The sequence below is a fragment of the Lonchura striata genome, chromosome 15 (assembly GCF_046129695.1).
Source record: "Lonchura striata isolate bLonStr1 chromosome 15, bLonStr1.mat, whole genome shotgun sequence".
Classification (NCBI taxonomy): Eukaryota; Metazoa; Chordata; class Aves; order Passeriformes; family Estrildidae; genus Lonchura; species Lonchura striata.
The window spans coordinates 6,999,400-7,015,542 of record NC_134617.1 but is presented as its reverse complement, the minus strand read 5'-3'; the positions used below and the strand labels follow the sequence as shown (position 1 = coordinate 7,015,542).

Here is a 16,143-nt window from a genome sequence, read left to right as displayed (position 1 = left end):
TTGCAGTGGAGGGATGAAAAGATACTTCTACATGCACAAAAGCACTGATTTTTGGAAAGTACTATAGGAAAAGAAGGCACTATATATTTCCTGAAAATTGGATTAAAAACAAAGTATGAATGGAATAATGAGATTGAGCACAGTGAAGTGCATATCTAAAGAGAGAGTTGTACAAAGAAAATTCAGAAAATTATTTAATTGGAAAGCACAAGGAGGAATGGAGGTGCAATTGACAGAGTTTAATAAAATTAGACCCCACTTCTGAATGCATCTAACAAAGGCTGGGGGAAGGAGCACCTGACCAGGTGAGAGAAGAATGTGCTCATTAAAACAAAAAAGGAACAACACTGAAATCCCATGACAAATAACCTGGTCACTTATGATCTGGAAGTTTCTTATCTGGTTCATTAATGACAAATTGGCTGAACTGGCTGAAACTAATGATGTGTTGCTTGATATAAGGGAGGGTATTGACAAAGCATAAATGGGGAGGAAAAAACCCATCTCCTGGTGGCTAAGATGTTAAGGGCAGGAAACGACTGCCTGAATTCTGAGCAAATGAGACAAATGTGTATGATATTGTCAGAAGTCTTTGTGTCCTAAATGGTGAAAGCACATCTGCTGCAACTGGAAAGCTGCACAAAGCACACAACCTCTGCTAGCTGCACAGTGGGAAACAAGGCAAAAATAAATATATTTTCAAAGAGGCTTTGATAATTTTTCATGAACAATGAAAGATGCTGCTGTCTCTCAACAGATATAAAAGGAATGTTAGAGAGCAAACACCTGTGCAGTGTAACTTCATTAGGAATGTTGGATCCAATCCATCACGTCCATATAGACACTCAACCATTAGCAATACACAAGTCATGTTTTCAATGCTCAGTTCTTAACATAACTTCAAGTTACAAAATCTCAAAATAAATAATGAAAGCAGAAGCTACAAAATTAATCTAAACAGAAGCAAAGACACTTTGCAGTTCAGGCAAATTCAGACATCCAGTTTCCCACAGCCTTGTACTGGGTCTGCCCCCAATAAACTCACTGGGAATTTTTCCATTAAAATCAGTGTGAACAGGATCAAGTGCATGGCTGAACCCTATCCATTTGCCAACCCATAATTTATTATTACAAAGGCAGTTCCCAGAAAATGCATTCTCATAAGGTCTGTGAGACTTAGCTATCACATAGCACTCCTTGCCTATGGGAATTTTGAAGGAGACACTGTAATTTATTGGTGGGAGTACAGTTCCATCTCATGTTGCAAAGACTCCAAGACCTCCTTTAAAAAACTTAAAAAAAATGAAATTGTAAGGAAGAAAAGTGACTTCTTAGCAAAGGGGATTCTTTCTTCCAAAGGTTCTTGGAAATGCCTCCGCCGTCACTTCAGAGACAATCAGGCTTTCCAGCTGTCTGACCTGAGACCACAAGGTCTGTAAATCCTCAGTGCAATCAATCTTATCTGCTGCAAATCCCCAGATACCAGAGACACACCAGTTTCCTTGCAAGGAACACTCTGCCCTTTGCCAGCGCTTCTCTCCAGGGTTTCAGCAGCACAAAAGAACATCTAATTCTCTTCAGGACGTCTGGCAAGAGGCTCCCACGTGGAACAGTGGGCAATCCATCATTATGGACCAGTAAACACCTCCTCAGAGATCTAAGGCTCAACTAATTCTGGCCATGTGCCTTTCACACCCATATCCCACCACCATCACCAATGACCAGTGGAACAGAAGCACAAAGGGCCACCTCCGGCTCCCCAGAGTCTGTTAGCATCTGGAATTAAAGGGTAGTAAATGTTGCTACAACATTTTTGCGATCATCCCACCTCTATTCCACACCAAGCCACAAATACAAACCAGACCCACAGCCAAAAAATGGCAGCAATTAGCCCCTTAGGGCTGGAATGTGATGTTACTTACCACCAGTGCAGTCTTAAACAAAACTTCTACTTGACTTTCAAGCCCGTATTTTATTACAAAGTCTGTGTTTTCTTATCTGCATTGTGTTTTTATGCTGTTGCCTGCACATTTTGCAGTAGACTGATAGATTTTGCCAATCTTCCAAAAATATTCTGCTTCAGTAAAATATGACCTGCAGGTTAATATCTGAAATGCTACAATGGGTTGCCATGGAAATGTCAATACCATCCATTTCTCTGAACACATTTAATTGGGATATCCTAGAAAAATACCTGGAAATTTAGTAATGATATTCAAGTCATCTTACAGAAACTCAAAATCAGATTTTCCCCTTTCTGTATATTTTACTCCATTGAACATGGAGCAGCTTTTTGGGGCTTCCTAGGATATTTAATAACTTTAGCAGGAGCCTTTGGGCTGCCTTTTTGCAACCATTTCATAGTTTAACAAGTCTCCAGAGACTCTGCTTAAAGAAAAACAAAGCAAAAAATACTTCAGCTTGTAAGTAGAATATGAAGTCAACATGTACGATTTTCAGCCTGCTCTTTAGTCAACAATTTCTTAAGAGGGACTGGGAAAAGGCTACAATGAACTGGCAAAAAGAACAGCCAGCAAGTCTGTGAACAAGGACTCAAGCAGAGATTTAATCTATGGCTTTGGACAATATATTATTTTAAGCTCAGGCCCCTGCACGGTCTGATTTCCTAACCTCAAGAAATATATTTTTTTATGTATTGAAGAAAAAAATCTGCTTTAAAAGCCACATTAAAAAAACAGATACAAGCCCCAAATATCTAGGGTTTGGCATCCCCAGTTTCATTGTGAATAAAATGTGAGAGCTCTGTAAAATGAGATTCAAACTTCTGCCCTGCTCCACAGGGAAAAAGGCATGCACGACTGCAATGTGTTCATTACTATATATAACAGGGTCTCTCTAAAAATGGAAAACCCTAGAAAGAAAGAAACCCAGTATGATGAATGGACTCTGAACACTATGATCTAGCAAAGCTCAATTAGACAAACATGATTGCTGCCCACTCAGCAACAACAAAACACAGCTCACAAGAGGTAACTGCCACTGCTTGCTAATTTCACACATTTTAATAGTCAGGCAATGGCAGCTTCTCATATCACTATTTAGATACTATTGCTACCACTCACACCAGATGCTTTCCCACAAAGTGACCTGGGTTTGCTGGTCTGTTGAAGAACAGCATTTCCAAAATGTCATTACTCCCCACATCCAAAGTCCCATTCAAAAATCTGAATCATTTAAAACCACACCACCCATTTATTCCTAAAATATTTCACAAAAGAAAAAAATATGAGACAGAAAAAAGAAAAAAATTGTTCATATTTCTTTAAAAGGTAAAATAAAGCCCTGCAGCAGCAAGGTAAACCTTCCCTGCTAAGCATGCAAGGTGGTTTTTGAAGGAGGTGAAGGGATGAGCATTTTGGAGGCAGCTGCTTCAGGCACAAAATATTTTTTTGGTGTCTCTCACCATTCACAATCTGCAAACAGTTTCTTCAACAACTGCAATATGCCTTCACAAGTACCACAGGAAAAAAAGATCCCTTTGACAAGCAAGCAGACATGGTCACAAAGTGCACAGATCCCTGATGAGATTACAAGTTTAAAAATTTCCCACAGGTGGCAGTTCACAGAAACCACCATTAGGCTTGTCTTTTCAGGTTACTTTTAGACTGAGCATGTCTTATGTGCAACTCACTCTTTGGGTAAAAGAATCCTTCCTCAAATGTTCTGTAAATAATCACTCCGATGTTTACAAAGCTACGATTGTTGAAGCAATGCTAAAATATTAGTGTTACCAGGAAAAAAAAACAACCTGTGTCTCTTAAAATTGACAGTCTGTAATGACCAAACCCTGCAAAATGGAGCAGCGCCCAGGGAAATTAATTTTGATCCAAGGACAACTGTCTGGAGGCCAGCAGTGCTGAAGAAGGAGATGCTGAGCGCCGTGAGGCTCCTGCAGCGGGACAGCAGCGAGGGACCGCGGGGCTGAGCCGCCAAGGATCTGCTCCCAGCTCCTCCCTCGCACCTGCTCCTGCAGGGTTCCTGCCCACCCTTCCTCACACATCCATCAGGCAACGCTGCAAAAGGCTGCTGAGAAACCTCCCCTGAAGAGCTGCCTACCTGTGGAACTGTCAGCTCTGAAGTGGAAACAAAACCCATCCCTAACCCCCTCACCATCCAGATTGTGATTAATAATTTTTCCCCTTGAAAGCAGCACACGTTGACGGCAGCCGAGCCGTGCCAGATGGTCCGAGCACACACGGAGAGCTGGAACAAGGAAGAGACTGCTCAAAAAACTCAGAGATAAAAGGAAGAGCAAAGATGTATCTCAGGCTTTTAATCAGAGAACCTGCTGACAAATGAAATACACAACATTTAACCCATTAACAAGCATTGCAGTTCCATGAGCTGAGCAATAATATCACACAGAACATTAAAACCTGTTGGTCTGCAAGACGTCACCTTTTGCACAGGAATGGGACGAGTGGACACCAGAACCACGTGCCACTCTCTGAGGGTTTCTTTCCAGAAATGCAGTCAGTAGAGCACAGGGTCTCCATGGGCATTGAGGAAAGCAATGCAGTGATTCAATTGCTTGCCTTGCCTCTGTTGGAACACCCAACAGCTTCCAGCTGGTGGCTGCATCCCTTACAGCGATGAGGCTCAGACAGCAACAGCTGGCAAGGGTCTGTGAGAGAGGGGACTGCCATTAGCAGGGTGTTACACTGCTTTAAACCAATTACCAGACCATGCCTTTGCTCTTATTGCAATAGTAAAATTTCAGTAATGGAGTATCAGGATGCAGGTGTGTGCAGGCAGTGTGGCAGGGATCAAGAAAACACCTCTATATTAACAAATAGCCATTGTTTGGCTTGAAAATTCATCATGGTCCAAGCCAGTCCTGCTGATAGACCATTTGTAATCTAATATGCAAATGTTAAGTAAAACAACTCCCGAGATTTATATTCAAATGAGCAAAAACATTTAAATTCAAACTATTACCAGCAAGCATGTATGTGGACTTTATGATCTACAGTTTGGGACCAAATATTTAGAAAAATAATTATACATCATTTGTAACATGATCATTTAGAAAAAGCAGAGTTTGCATTCTTAGTTTGCAGTAACAGTTTCTGTTACTGCTTTATCCCACTTACTCACTGTTTCAAAACAGTGTTTCTGCTCCACGGAAAAGCAAAGATTTTCAAGAAGAAATTCATTCACTACTGTTACCAAACTGCAGATCCAATGCAACTATAATGAAAAACTTTGCTGTTTTCCTCCTGGGTAAGACATTCTTGCCTTTTAGAATTTCAGGACAGCACAGGGGAAAAGAGCTGAAAGGAAAGTTAACACTGCTTTTGCTTGGAAAGTTAACACTGCTTTTGCTTGTTCTTCAAATGAATGGTTTTTTTACCTAAAAAGTGCAAGCAGCCCCAAGCACTGCTTGGGGAACTCAAAACACAAAAAGCACCAAAAAAAAAAAAAAAAAAAAAAAAAAAAAAAAAAAAAAGGAAGAGTCAAAAAAATTGTTATGTAAAGTTATTACTCAACACAGGCTTTAGCAGCAAACCAAGGCTGGGCAGACCAGGCACCTCATTCACACCAACCACCGGGTTACCACAGGTGCACTGCCCACCCCCTGCAGGGTGCAACACATGCTTGGCTAAAACATAAACATCCAAGAAGCAGGAGCTTCCCTGCTCATCCCTGCACTGGCACACACCAGGGGTAGAACCTGGTCCAGAAAGCTGCATCCTCCTCTCACTGTGTCTACAAAGGCAGAAGAAGGGCTCTGTGTCCTGCCCGCCCAGCAGCAGCGCCTGCCCTGCTCGGCTCCCCCAGCACTGCTGGGCCTCACTGCCCACACAGCAGTGCTGCCTGCAAGGGGGAGGCAGGACAAGCAGCAATTCTGGCTTTAGGGCAGGGAGAAGAACAGCTTTTAAAGGGAACAGTGCATAATGCAGTGTTTAAATATATTATACAGTGCAGAACTCACCACATACAGAGTCAGCTAAACAAACAGCCCTTCAGCTCAGGCTTTTGCTTTGGAGGTGCCCAGTGATGTCAGACTGCAGCACCAGCTCTGGGTTTAAAGGTTCTCCTTTAAACCAGCATTGAACGTGAGGTGGCAGCCATGAAAATCAGTGCAGAGTAAGACCAAGCCATTTGTTTCTCATTCTCCAGCTGGGTTCACAGCACCATAAATGCAGAGACCCTTCCAGTGCCCCTTTTGCAAGCACCAAGATAACAGCACCACACAGCACTGCTGCTCTGGCCAGCCCACACCTCACAGCGCTGAGAACAGTCAGAACCAGCCAGAATATTTTTTAATCCTTGGGCCACTTCACAAGGCCTCACATGTTGCCACACTAGGAATGTAGATGTTTGGAGGATATGCAATCTCTCTTGCAGCTCTGGGCTTGCCCATCACTTTCACTTGATGATGTCTTTCAGCCTCATTAAACCACTGCATCATCATCATCATGGACAGCAGACAAAATTTATGCCACTTTTTGTCAGAAAACATTTTAAACTAAAAACACTTATTGGCATTTTCTGCTAGAGCTTATTTTAGTTGTGCCTACCAGATGCTATTTCGTGTATTGTTATTAAACACAGAGTTTGAATCCCATGGTACAAAACAGCAAACACTACATGCTACCCATATTTTTGAATTCTCACTTTCAGAATCCATCTCCTAAACAGAGATACGGGTTGCAGAACACTTTCAGTTTGTCAGGACAGAATATTAAGGTCTTTCTGTGAACAAGTTTCTCCCTCTTTGAGCCTGGCAGGACCCGCTGGATCCTCGCCATCCTCTGTTTTTCTCAGCAGGTTGGACAACATGAACACAGCTTGTAAATAAACAAACCACAACAGGATGACACTTCACAGAAAAACACACCAGTAAATGTGAAATTGCAAAAACCTTGTGGGTGTGCACATACATTTTCATAAGGCAAACCTCCCCACACGCCTGTGGGCGGCTGCACACCCTCACTCATGAGAGCTCTGCCTGGGCTTCTGGAGGCAAGGTCTGACTTCCCACCCGCTGCTCCAGTGAACTCTGCCCTTGCACAGAGATTTTAGCAGCAAGACACAGGGTCAGCTTGCAGTGAAAACAAGGTTTATGTCACCCTCATCCAAAAGACAAATATTTTCTTCTCTCTTTCCTCCCAGGAGGCTGAGAGGCGAAATCCATTAAGGATTGTGAGATCAGTGGATACTAGAAGGAAGAACAAAAATGAACTTTAATGAAATCTGCTGAAAATGTTTTGTCTTTATAAGTAAGTGTTGACTAAATGTAAACACAAACAAGTGATGAATCAGCCTCAGTTTCACACACCCTGAAGCTGAATTAATTGATAGAAAGATGTGAAAAGTAAAATGTGTGCTTTCTCAATAGTTTCATTAGAGCTGATCACAAAAATTTTGCAGGATTATTCATATGAGAACTAGAAACTTGTTTTATAGACCAATACCACATTTATTAACATTTTTTACATTTAGCAACATTTGGTAATATTTAATTCCAGCTATACAAATCAATAATTTTGGAGGGCCTTATAGAGCTTGAATTTAGCAGAGAAGCTAAAACAAACTCATCAGTTAAGAATTAAATTAATTTTATTTTTACATTAGCTGTCAATACAGGCAAATCAGTGATATTTAAGCAAGTACAAATAAATTAAGTCCTTCACCCTTAATCAATGCATATCTGAATGGAAGTTAACTTGCTCCAGTAACTTGCCTCATAACCACAGCAGAAACCCATTCAGAATAAAAAATCCATTTAGCCTAAGGTATGTACCTGAATCCCACTGAAATCAATTTGATTTAAGTACCTGCTCAAAGCTGAGCCTGCACTGAAGTGTTTCCTCAAAGTCTACACGGATCCCAAACTGCCTAATGAGAAAGGCAGGACAAACACAGAAACTGAGCTTCTTCACATACTATTAATATGTTCTTGCATTCCAGGAAGATAATAATAGTTTAGCAGCAGTTTATTACAGCTTGGTGGGGTGTGTGGGAGAGGGAGATGACAGCTCAGTGCCAAGAACCTGCAGTGGAGCTGGCCCGGGTGGCAGCTCGGCTCCAGCTCCAGGCCGCCCCACCAACTTTTACCTCTCTACAAGAGGATTTGTGTTCCTGGTGAAACAAAGTGGTGCTGCAGCAACTACAGATTTGATATCATTAAGAAATAATAATGAGGAACTATTTAATGAATGTTCAATAATTCTGGAAGTGATTTAGAGCACCTGGAAAAAGGAGATGTTTAATTAAAAGAAAAATCCTTTGAAGATGGAATATACTTCCCAAAGCACTCCAAAATTCAAAAAAGCACACTGCAAAGGTAGCCCACACAGCTTTGCTGTGGTCCTGATATGCATATGCCTCACCACGCATCAGTAGTTAAATGAGCACATCTCCATCAAAAAAAACAAGCTAAATTACTGATATTAAGAAAAAATAAATTAAATTCATTTAGTAATAATTTTATTTCCAGGCAAAATGAAAATGACTACCCCAGGAGCACTGGGAAGGTTGACTTTTTACCTGAGACCCTTCTGTGGCCCAGCTAATGCCACCCACTGAGAAAGTCCACACCAGAAAATTCCATCAGCTCTGGAGAAAAATGGTCTATTCCTGGCATTTCCCATCAAGTACATTTAAAAGCATTGCTCATTAGCCTTCACCTGGTTATCCCACATGATTTACTGCACTATTGTAAAAGTAGAAACCTTTATTTTCCCCCAAAATTACTGCATGGATCTCATTTGCCTGTGCTAGCAAAGAACTGCCTGATCAGCTGCAATGCAGGTGGCTGTGAAGGGTGGCAAACCATGGCCTAAGAGCACTGACCACTTTCTCTTCAGACTTTTTTTCCCATGGGTGCTTAACCTTGCTTCTGAATCAAAAGCTGATTTGCCACAGAATTCTCAACCTTCCTCTTTCCAGAAATCCCCATGAATCTGCAATGTGGAATTCAGAGAAAACTCAAGACAGGGAGAAAGACAGATGTATTTATCATGCACAGACGATGTAGGAAGGAGACAAAAAATATTGTCATCAGAGTCTTACTGACTGCAAAATAAAGGAGCAGTAATTAATCAGCAAGAGTGCAGGCTGAGAGGAAATATTGATTGGATTTGGAGAAACTTCAGTTTCCTGAAGAAACTGTTCCCCTGCAAAGGTAACCAGGAAAGTTTGTGTAAATTAGAATGGCAGCTGGCCAGCCAGCAGCCAATCTGAGCCGTTTCAGGCAATCCAGAAAAATACACACCAGATGCACGTTGGTTTCTAAAGAGTAATTTAAATACATTAGTAAATCAATGGCATTGACAGTTTGATGGACGATGATGGAAGAGTCTTCCTCTGAAATATCATCTCCAAAACCTGCAAAGCTCTGGCAACTGAGTTGTTACAACTTTATCATATTTTTAACTTCCATCTTTTCAAAAAACTTCTAGAGTGGAGTTGTTTCAGCTTAAATTTACATGGATTTCTCTCCTGCTGCATTGGCCCCTAACTTTTTAGGGTTGCTAAATGCCAAAGAGTGTTGTCCTTTTGAACTGTGGAGGGCCAGGAGATGCCAGTGAGAGGAGTGAAGACCAGCTCTGCTCTGATGAAACTTGGGTCTGTCAGAAAGAAGCTGGCTACCACTATGGAGTAGGAGCAGCAAAATATTTTATCTGACTGGCACATACTTACTGCCAGAGGGATGTTAGAACCCCTCAACATAAAAATAAAAGGAAACAGTTGAAAAATTTACCAAAAAAAAGTAATAAAACAAGATGGGGTTTGCCCCAGGGAATAAATCACAGGGTTACATTAAATGATCACATCATTCAGCACCAAGGCACAAATCATCTGCAGGTCTGACCTCCAGCAATCCCAAATGTTGCCATGGGAAGGGGTCACAAATCTCCAGCAGAGCTGTGGGTTTGTCCACCCTGTCAGCCCAGAGCAATTCCTGATGGGACTTGTGTCAGACTGTGCTTGGCCATTCCAAGGGATTTAATTGGCACTTGCAGAAATGAAAATTTTCTGGTTTAAGCACATTTGGGGAGTTACCTTACTGTCTTCATCAGTAATAAACTGTTCTTGGCTAAGGTCATCTTTCATCTGCACAGTAAATAAAACTGTCACTAAAGCTGAGTTTCTGTTTATCATCAATCAAATTATACAATAAAACTCAGAGCACAGTACTTAAAAAACATTTTTTAGAGAAAAGGCAAATCTTAAGGAAGTTTTAGTATAATCATTTCCTCTCAGCTGATCAACATAACAGACACAGTAATTTAGGTGGTGAAATGTGATATTAAAGCTTACAAGCCTGATAATCAGATTGCCTTTAGAGGCAAAAATCAAGCTGGCTTTCCAGGCCTCATCATAAACATTAATTAATTAATTACCACCTCTTCAGTTAACATCCAAAGAACATCCAAAGCAAAAACCCAGCAGTTTCAAGAAAAAACAACCCACTCTAGCTTATCTATTTAATTCCAGTTTTATTATGTAGGTAGCTTTACTGCTATCAAGGAGCATTTCTCATGTTTGTAAGAAGGAATTCAACTGGAAATATTAAAATATGTTCAACATGACATTTATTTTTATCTAGAGGAAGATAAATTATTATATGTACGCAAGCACTAAAAGCAGTTGCCAGAGAAAATAGGATTTATTCTCACCACACCTGCAATATTTCAGCCACTACATGAAAATATTTCTCTTTCTGAAACAATTAGCCTAATTTGTAGTAAGCTCACACAGACTGTCACAGTACTACTCCACTGAAGATTATTACTTGCCTAAAATATGATGCTTACATTTTTCCAGTACATTAACAAATGGCATTGTTTGAGAGGGAAGACCAGGCAGAAATATTCCACCCCATACTCTGCAGTTCTCCCAAACCCCAGATAATCCTACACCAGTCAAAACAAATTATTCAGGTTGCCAAAACAAGTAGTTACATTTCCCAATCTTCCGATAAGGTTTTACGTAAATGCAGAAGCAAATCTGGCACAGTCTGGAACCAGGGCAGGGCAGACCTCTCCCAGCACATTCCACTTTTCAAAGCCCAGCACGTCAGCAGAGCCTTCATAACACAAGATGCACACCTTGATCTCTGCAGGGCTTAGGAGGTTGTGGGGTTTGCTTGTTTACAGTTTTTAGACAGACAGAATCTCGGTTTTTCTTATTATAATATAAAAGATAGATAACAGTGCATGGAAAATGCTAGAAAAAGCCTGCTGTCAGGTCTATCTCACCACACCTGTTGACATAATTTAGAATTTATTTCCATGGTGTGGAAAATGCAAGTTTTTTTAGGGTTTGTTTTTTTTTTAATCCACACTCCCAAGCAGTCAATGGATCTTCCATTAGTCCTGGCTGCCTTTTGGGGTGTTCAGCTGCCCCCCAGCCTCCAGGGTTTGTCCCCAGCCCTTGTCCCACAGCCTTGCAGCCCCGTGTTGGAGCTCTCTGCCAGGGCAGCTGTGGGGATGCTGCCACAGTGGGGGCATTGAATTCTTCAACAACCACCCTCCAAAATAACTGCACTCAGCAGTAAACCCCAAACCCTTGTGCCCTGTGAGGTCCAGCCCAGCCACTGCCCTGCAGACCCAAGATTTGAAATGGTCACTGACCCTCTCAACTCCAAGTTCATGGAGTTTTCAATCCCTTCACCTTCTGTTCCGCTGAGAAGAGAACAGTTTGTCCTATTTCTTGTGAAAAGAGTGCCAAAGATAGGAATATTTATAAGGAATTTGTATCTATCTATCCAAACCAAAACATTCAAAAATCATGACTCACAATCCCCTCCCAAATCATGGGATTAAATTAACATATCATGGGATTTTAAAAGATGCTGTTTTAAAAATTATGGAATACATAAATTTTGTTTGTCCCGCATTACCTTAAAATATTTACACAGCCAGAAACTACAAATTTTTATCAACAGTTAAAAGAACCAGAAGCTTACCTAGGGAAAAAAAATCATCACATATTCATAAGATTCCTGGAGGCTGGACCTTTAAAAATAGTCCAAGTGTTGCAATTCAACACATGTAAATTTATGGGATTTGGCAACAATGCACTTGTGTCCAGGGATGTTGGAAAGAGGGGGAGTGCTCTTGGTTAACCTATTTTTTTTTTTTTTTTTTAATAGGTACAGCATGCCTACTAAGTATTTCCTATCTCAGCCCATCAATCAGTTTAGAACACTAAAGAAACACATAGCAGAGTGTGCTTATAAGTGCCCAATCACTAAATATTTTGGTGTTTGTTAACCAAAACTCAATGCATTCTGCAAAAAGACCAAGTGGAAAATAAAATTACAGTTTCTGAAAGCACATCCTATCCATGCCTTTTGCCTAGAGCAATTGGAGGTGGGAAGCCAGGTTTAATAAAAAAAAAAAGAAAGTAGGAATATAGGGAACAAACCATTTTTGAGTGGTTGTTCACTTTTTTTATTAAAGCCAAAGATAATTTCATGGAAAAATCCCCTTTCCCATACAATTTTTTATTTTCAATGATTTTTGGTAACAGTGGGGTTTTTTTTCCAAAATAAAAACTAATCTTCAGTCAAGTTTCCAGATCAAAAGGTGATGGGGTAAAAGGGAAGATTACTACCTTAGCATTCTTTCCTTAGTTTAAAAATTTGAAATATCACAACTATTCCTACCTGTCCCCAACACCTGCTGTACCAGACAAGGTCACTGCCACTTCTCTGCCCAGCCTCCCTTTTGCTTTGCAATCCCACAGTGCTGGCTGGTGGTTGTGATTAATCTGTGCCTTTTTACCACAATTTACAAACTCCAGCCCTGACACAGGGGAGGTGACAGACACGAAGTCTGGTGGCATCAGCCACAGCGTGTGGCTTTGCTGCCAGGGACAGGCTGCATCTCAGCCTCTGCTGTCAGAGCCTCCTCCAGCAGGTACCAGGTGCCAGGAACTGGAGTTGATCTACAGTTTGTGCTTTTCTGTGTACCAGACTCCTACTCCTGAGGAATATTTATCATCCAAAACCAAAAATACTGCCATAAGGTGTGAACAACATCAAGTCTCTTTTGTTTAAGAGGAAACAGTGAGCGGCTGGTATTTTCCAATATGCAATAATTGTATAAACATTCACTAATAGAGCAGCTTCCACCATACCTACCATCCAGCCCTTCTGGGACTGTGGCACTCAGACTCCTGTAATACCCAGATCTGCTCCACACTGAGTACAAAGGCAACAAGAAGAACTCACCCGAGCACTGTATCAGTCACAAAATTCACAGGTCATTTCCAAAGTGGAGAAAAAAAAGTTGGTTGATTCCTATTGGTTGCTTTCTTTTTAATTCTTGTTCCAAACTGAACAGTGAGAAAATTATATTGTTCATGTGGCCCTAATTTCAGTGCCTCATCCCTGTGGTTCTCTGTTCCTTCCTTCCTATACTTGAAACACCATTATACTGAAATAAGGTAATACTAGGGTATGAGTGACAAACAACTCTGCAGTTTGGTACACTGATTTGGAACAAAAATGTAGCTATTATGTTGTTTCCACTCAAATGACCCAGTTAATTTCAGTGTTAACATCAGCTGTCAAAACATCCTCTTAGCAGATTTGCATCCCTTATTTATTCAGAAAAAAAAAGGTGCAATAACCAAGCAGTTATCAGAGAAACAGAAAACACTACACAGAATGGGTGTTTATATTTAATTCTTGTTATTCCATCACTGTCTATCACATACTTAGTACATCATATTCCACACTTGGCAACACATAAATAAATCCGGAAAGTTTCTGTTCATACTGGAGAAACCCTTATTTTCCTTTTGGGACTAATGCAGCCCAGTGAAGACACTGTCAATAAAGCCCATGTACCATGCCAGCCTCAGTGTCCTGCTTGCAGCCTCCCAGCACAGACTTTGCAAAGACAGCACTGCCACCAGTCCCAGCAGCCACAGCCACCTCTGCACTGCTGTCACCTCCATCCCCTTCCTCTGCTCTGACCCAGGGCTTGGGGGAACACACAACTTTGTGTTGGCCATCTCTGGAGCCAAGGAAACTCCTCAAGGCAGTGCCACCATCCCAGCGATGGTTTTGGCTGCTGCAATGTTTGCTTAGCCCATAGAAAATGTTCAACACGTTCCCTACTTTTCCCTCCTTGGAGGGAGAGTACATTTCCACTTTGAAGGATAAAAGAGCCAGAGGTAGCAGATCACATTGGCTCCGTGCCTTCAGCTGCACCTCATCCCAGAGGCCACCTTACCTTTGTGCACAGTATCCACGCTGTCACTAGGATGCTGCTTCCTGGCAGCTGCTCTGCGATAGACCACGTGTGCTCTTCCTCCTCCCTCTTCCTCCTCCTGGGCCCCCCTCTCCAGGGGTTCGATGAAGAACTCGTCCTTGTCCGTGCGGATCATGCCAGCCTGCAAGCCAGGGCAGAGATGGAACACTTTGCATTACTGCACATACAGCAGGAGCTGCGAGCAAACAGTTACAATATGCTTAAGCACACTTTAGTGCTCCCTAGAGAGCAATTAGGATGCAGAGAGGAAACCAGGTGAATTCTTTATTAGAGCAAAACAAGGCATCATTTTCCCAACTTGACAAGAAAGGACAAAAGGTACAACTCTGAACCAGCATGACTCCTCCTTGAGCCACACGAGCCAAGTATAGGTCTAAGAATCTGTCTAGGAAATCACCCTCTCCATTAAAAAACATCTACAATGGAAGTTACTATGACCTTAGCTATCCATCAGGCCCAGACCACTCTAGTGTTTACTATTTCTGCTAAATATAGGATCAGATCAGTGCCATAAGCTGGTTCTGATGTGCATTTCAGAAGCAAGATAGCAAAATACTGCATCTTGCATTCAGGCAGCTAAGCTTTGTGATTATTTCCCCCATGACACAAAGCCAACAAAATAATCTTTCAAGAATTAGCCACAACTAGTCTGAGTGTCAGTAGTGCATTGCTAAAAAAAACACCCCAACTTATTCATACTGGACCGGATACCCAGGTATGAAAATAGAAATTAACCCTTCTACAAAGCAAGTCAAAGGAACATCATCCAAGCAATTCTCATTGTGTTCAGGGGAAACCCTCATAAAGACTGAAAACTTTAAAAAAGAAAAGGACTTTTTGTCATCTTTATGCAGGTGAAACAACTTGGGCTCCTGGATCACCTGGGCTTGTCTCCTCTTGCAGTCCTGCCCACCTGCAGGAGGTCACAGCAGCCAAGGGCTGCTTGCAGAGATGGTTGGCTTGAATCAATTTTTTCTGCATATTTGCACATCTGTGTTTGAGAAGTTTAGCTAGTGAACTCTCAGCTTGCAGGCAAAGTCTTACTATTAACACAAATGCAATTGTTCCAGATCCAGCTTTCAGAAGTTCCTTCATCACATTCTTTCCCACTCTGCCCAGAGACAATCCTGGAGACACTGCAGTTTCAAACTTGCGCTGTGACACTCTCTGTCTTGCTATCCAAGCTTCTGGGGGCCTAAATCCCCTGTTCAGTGAAGCTTCCAGGGGAAGCTCAAGCCTCCTCAAGCTTCCAGGGGAACCTGTTTGGCTCCTTTGAACCCAGTATCCTGACTTGAAACAAGCACATCTAAACACACTTATCATATTCCAGCACCAAAGTTCTCATACAGCACATATTTTTCTTCTACAAGCAACAAACTACATTCCTACTGCTATAAATACAATATGTTCACTGGTTCCCTCCTTGGAAAAATGTCAGGTTCATTTGTCATGTCTTAACTTACATTAGGCAAGATTTCCAGTCCCAGAATTTGTATATATAATGTATACAAAAACAGATTGCAGAGGAAGGATTAAAGAAGCAAAATTATTTCAAAGCAATTTAAGCTGATGCCATCCTGCCTGAATAGAGGAAACTGAATTTGAAATCCTGGTTTTTTTTAACTAATTTAGATTCTACATCAGACACAGAAAAGGTGAGATAGGTTCAGCAGCTCAAGGAAGGCAAGACAACCAAGAAAATGAGTGTTGAACCCAAAGAGACAGCAACTGATCTTTTACTGTAAAGTGGAATACATGAAAAATTCAGACTTGATGTTACTCTCCTTTTAATGTCATTCTAACTACATTACACACATAGTTCTTCTGGCTATTAAATATTATATCCAGAAATTTGTAAATCTTTTTATGATAAATGCACAAC

General features: G+C 41.3%; 1 protein-coding gene across 1 annotated transcript in view; it reads right to left on the bottom strand.

Moving 5' to 3' along the window:
• The window catches only part of ADAMTS2 (ADAM metallopeptidase with thrombospondin type 1 motif 2), a 169,634-nt gene that overhangs the window by 92,175 nt on the left and 61,316 nt on the right, over positions 1-16,143 (bottom strand). The window contains exon 3 of the mRNA XM_031506005.2: positions 14,223-14,382. Coding sequence (XP_031361865.1) covers positions 14,223-14,382 — 160 coding nt within the window. The remainder of the gene's footprint in view (positions 1-14,222; positions 14,383-16,143) is intronic.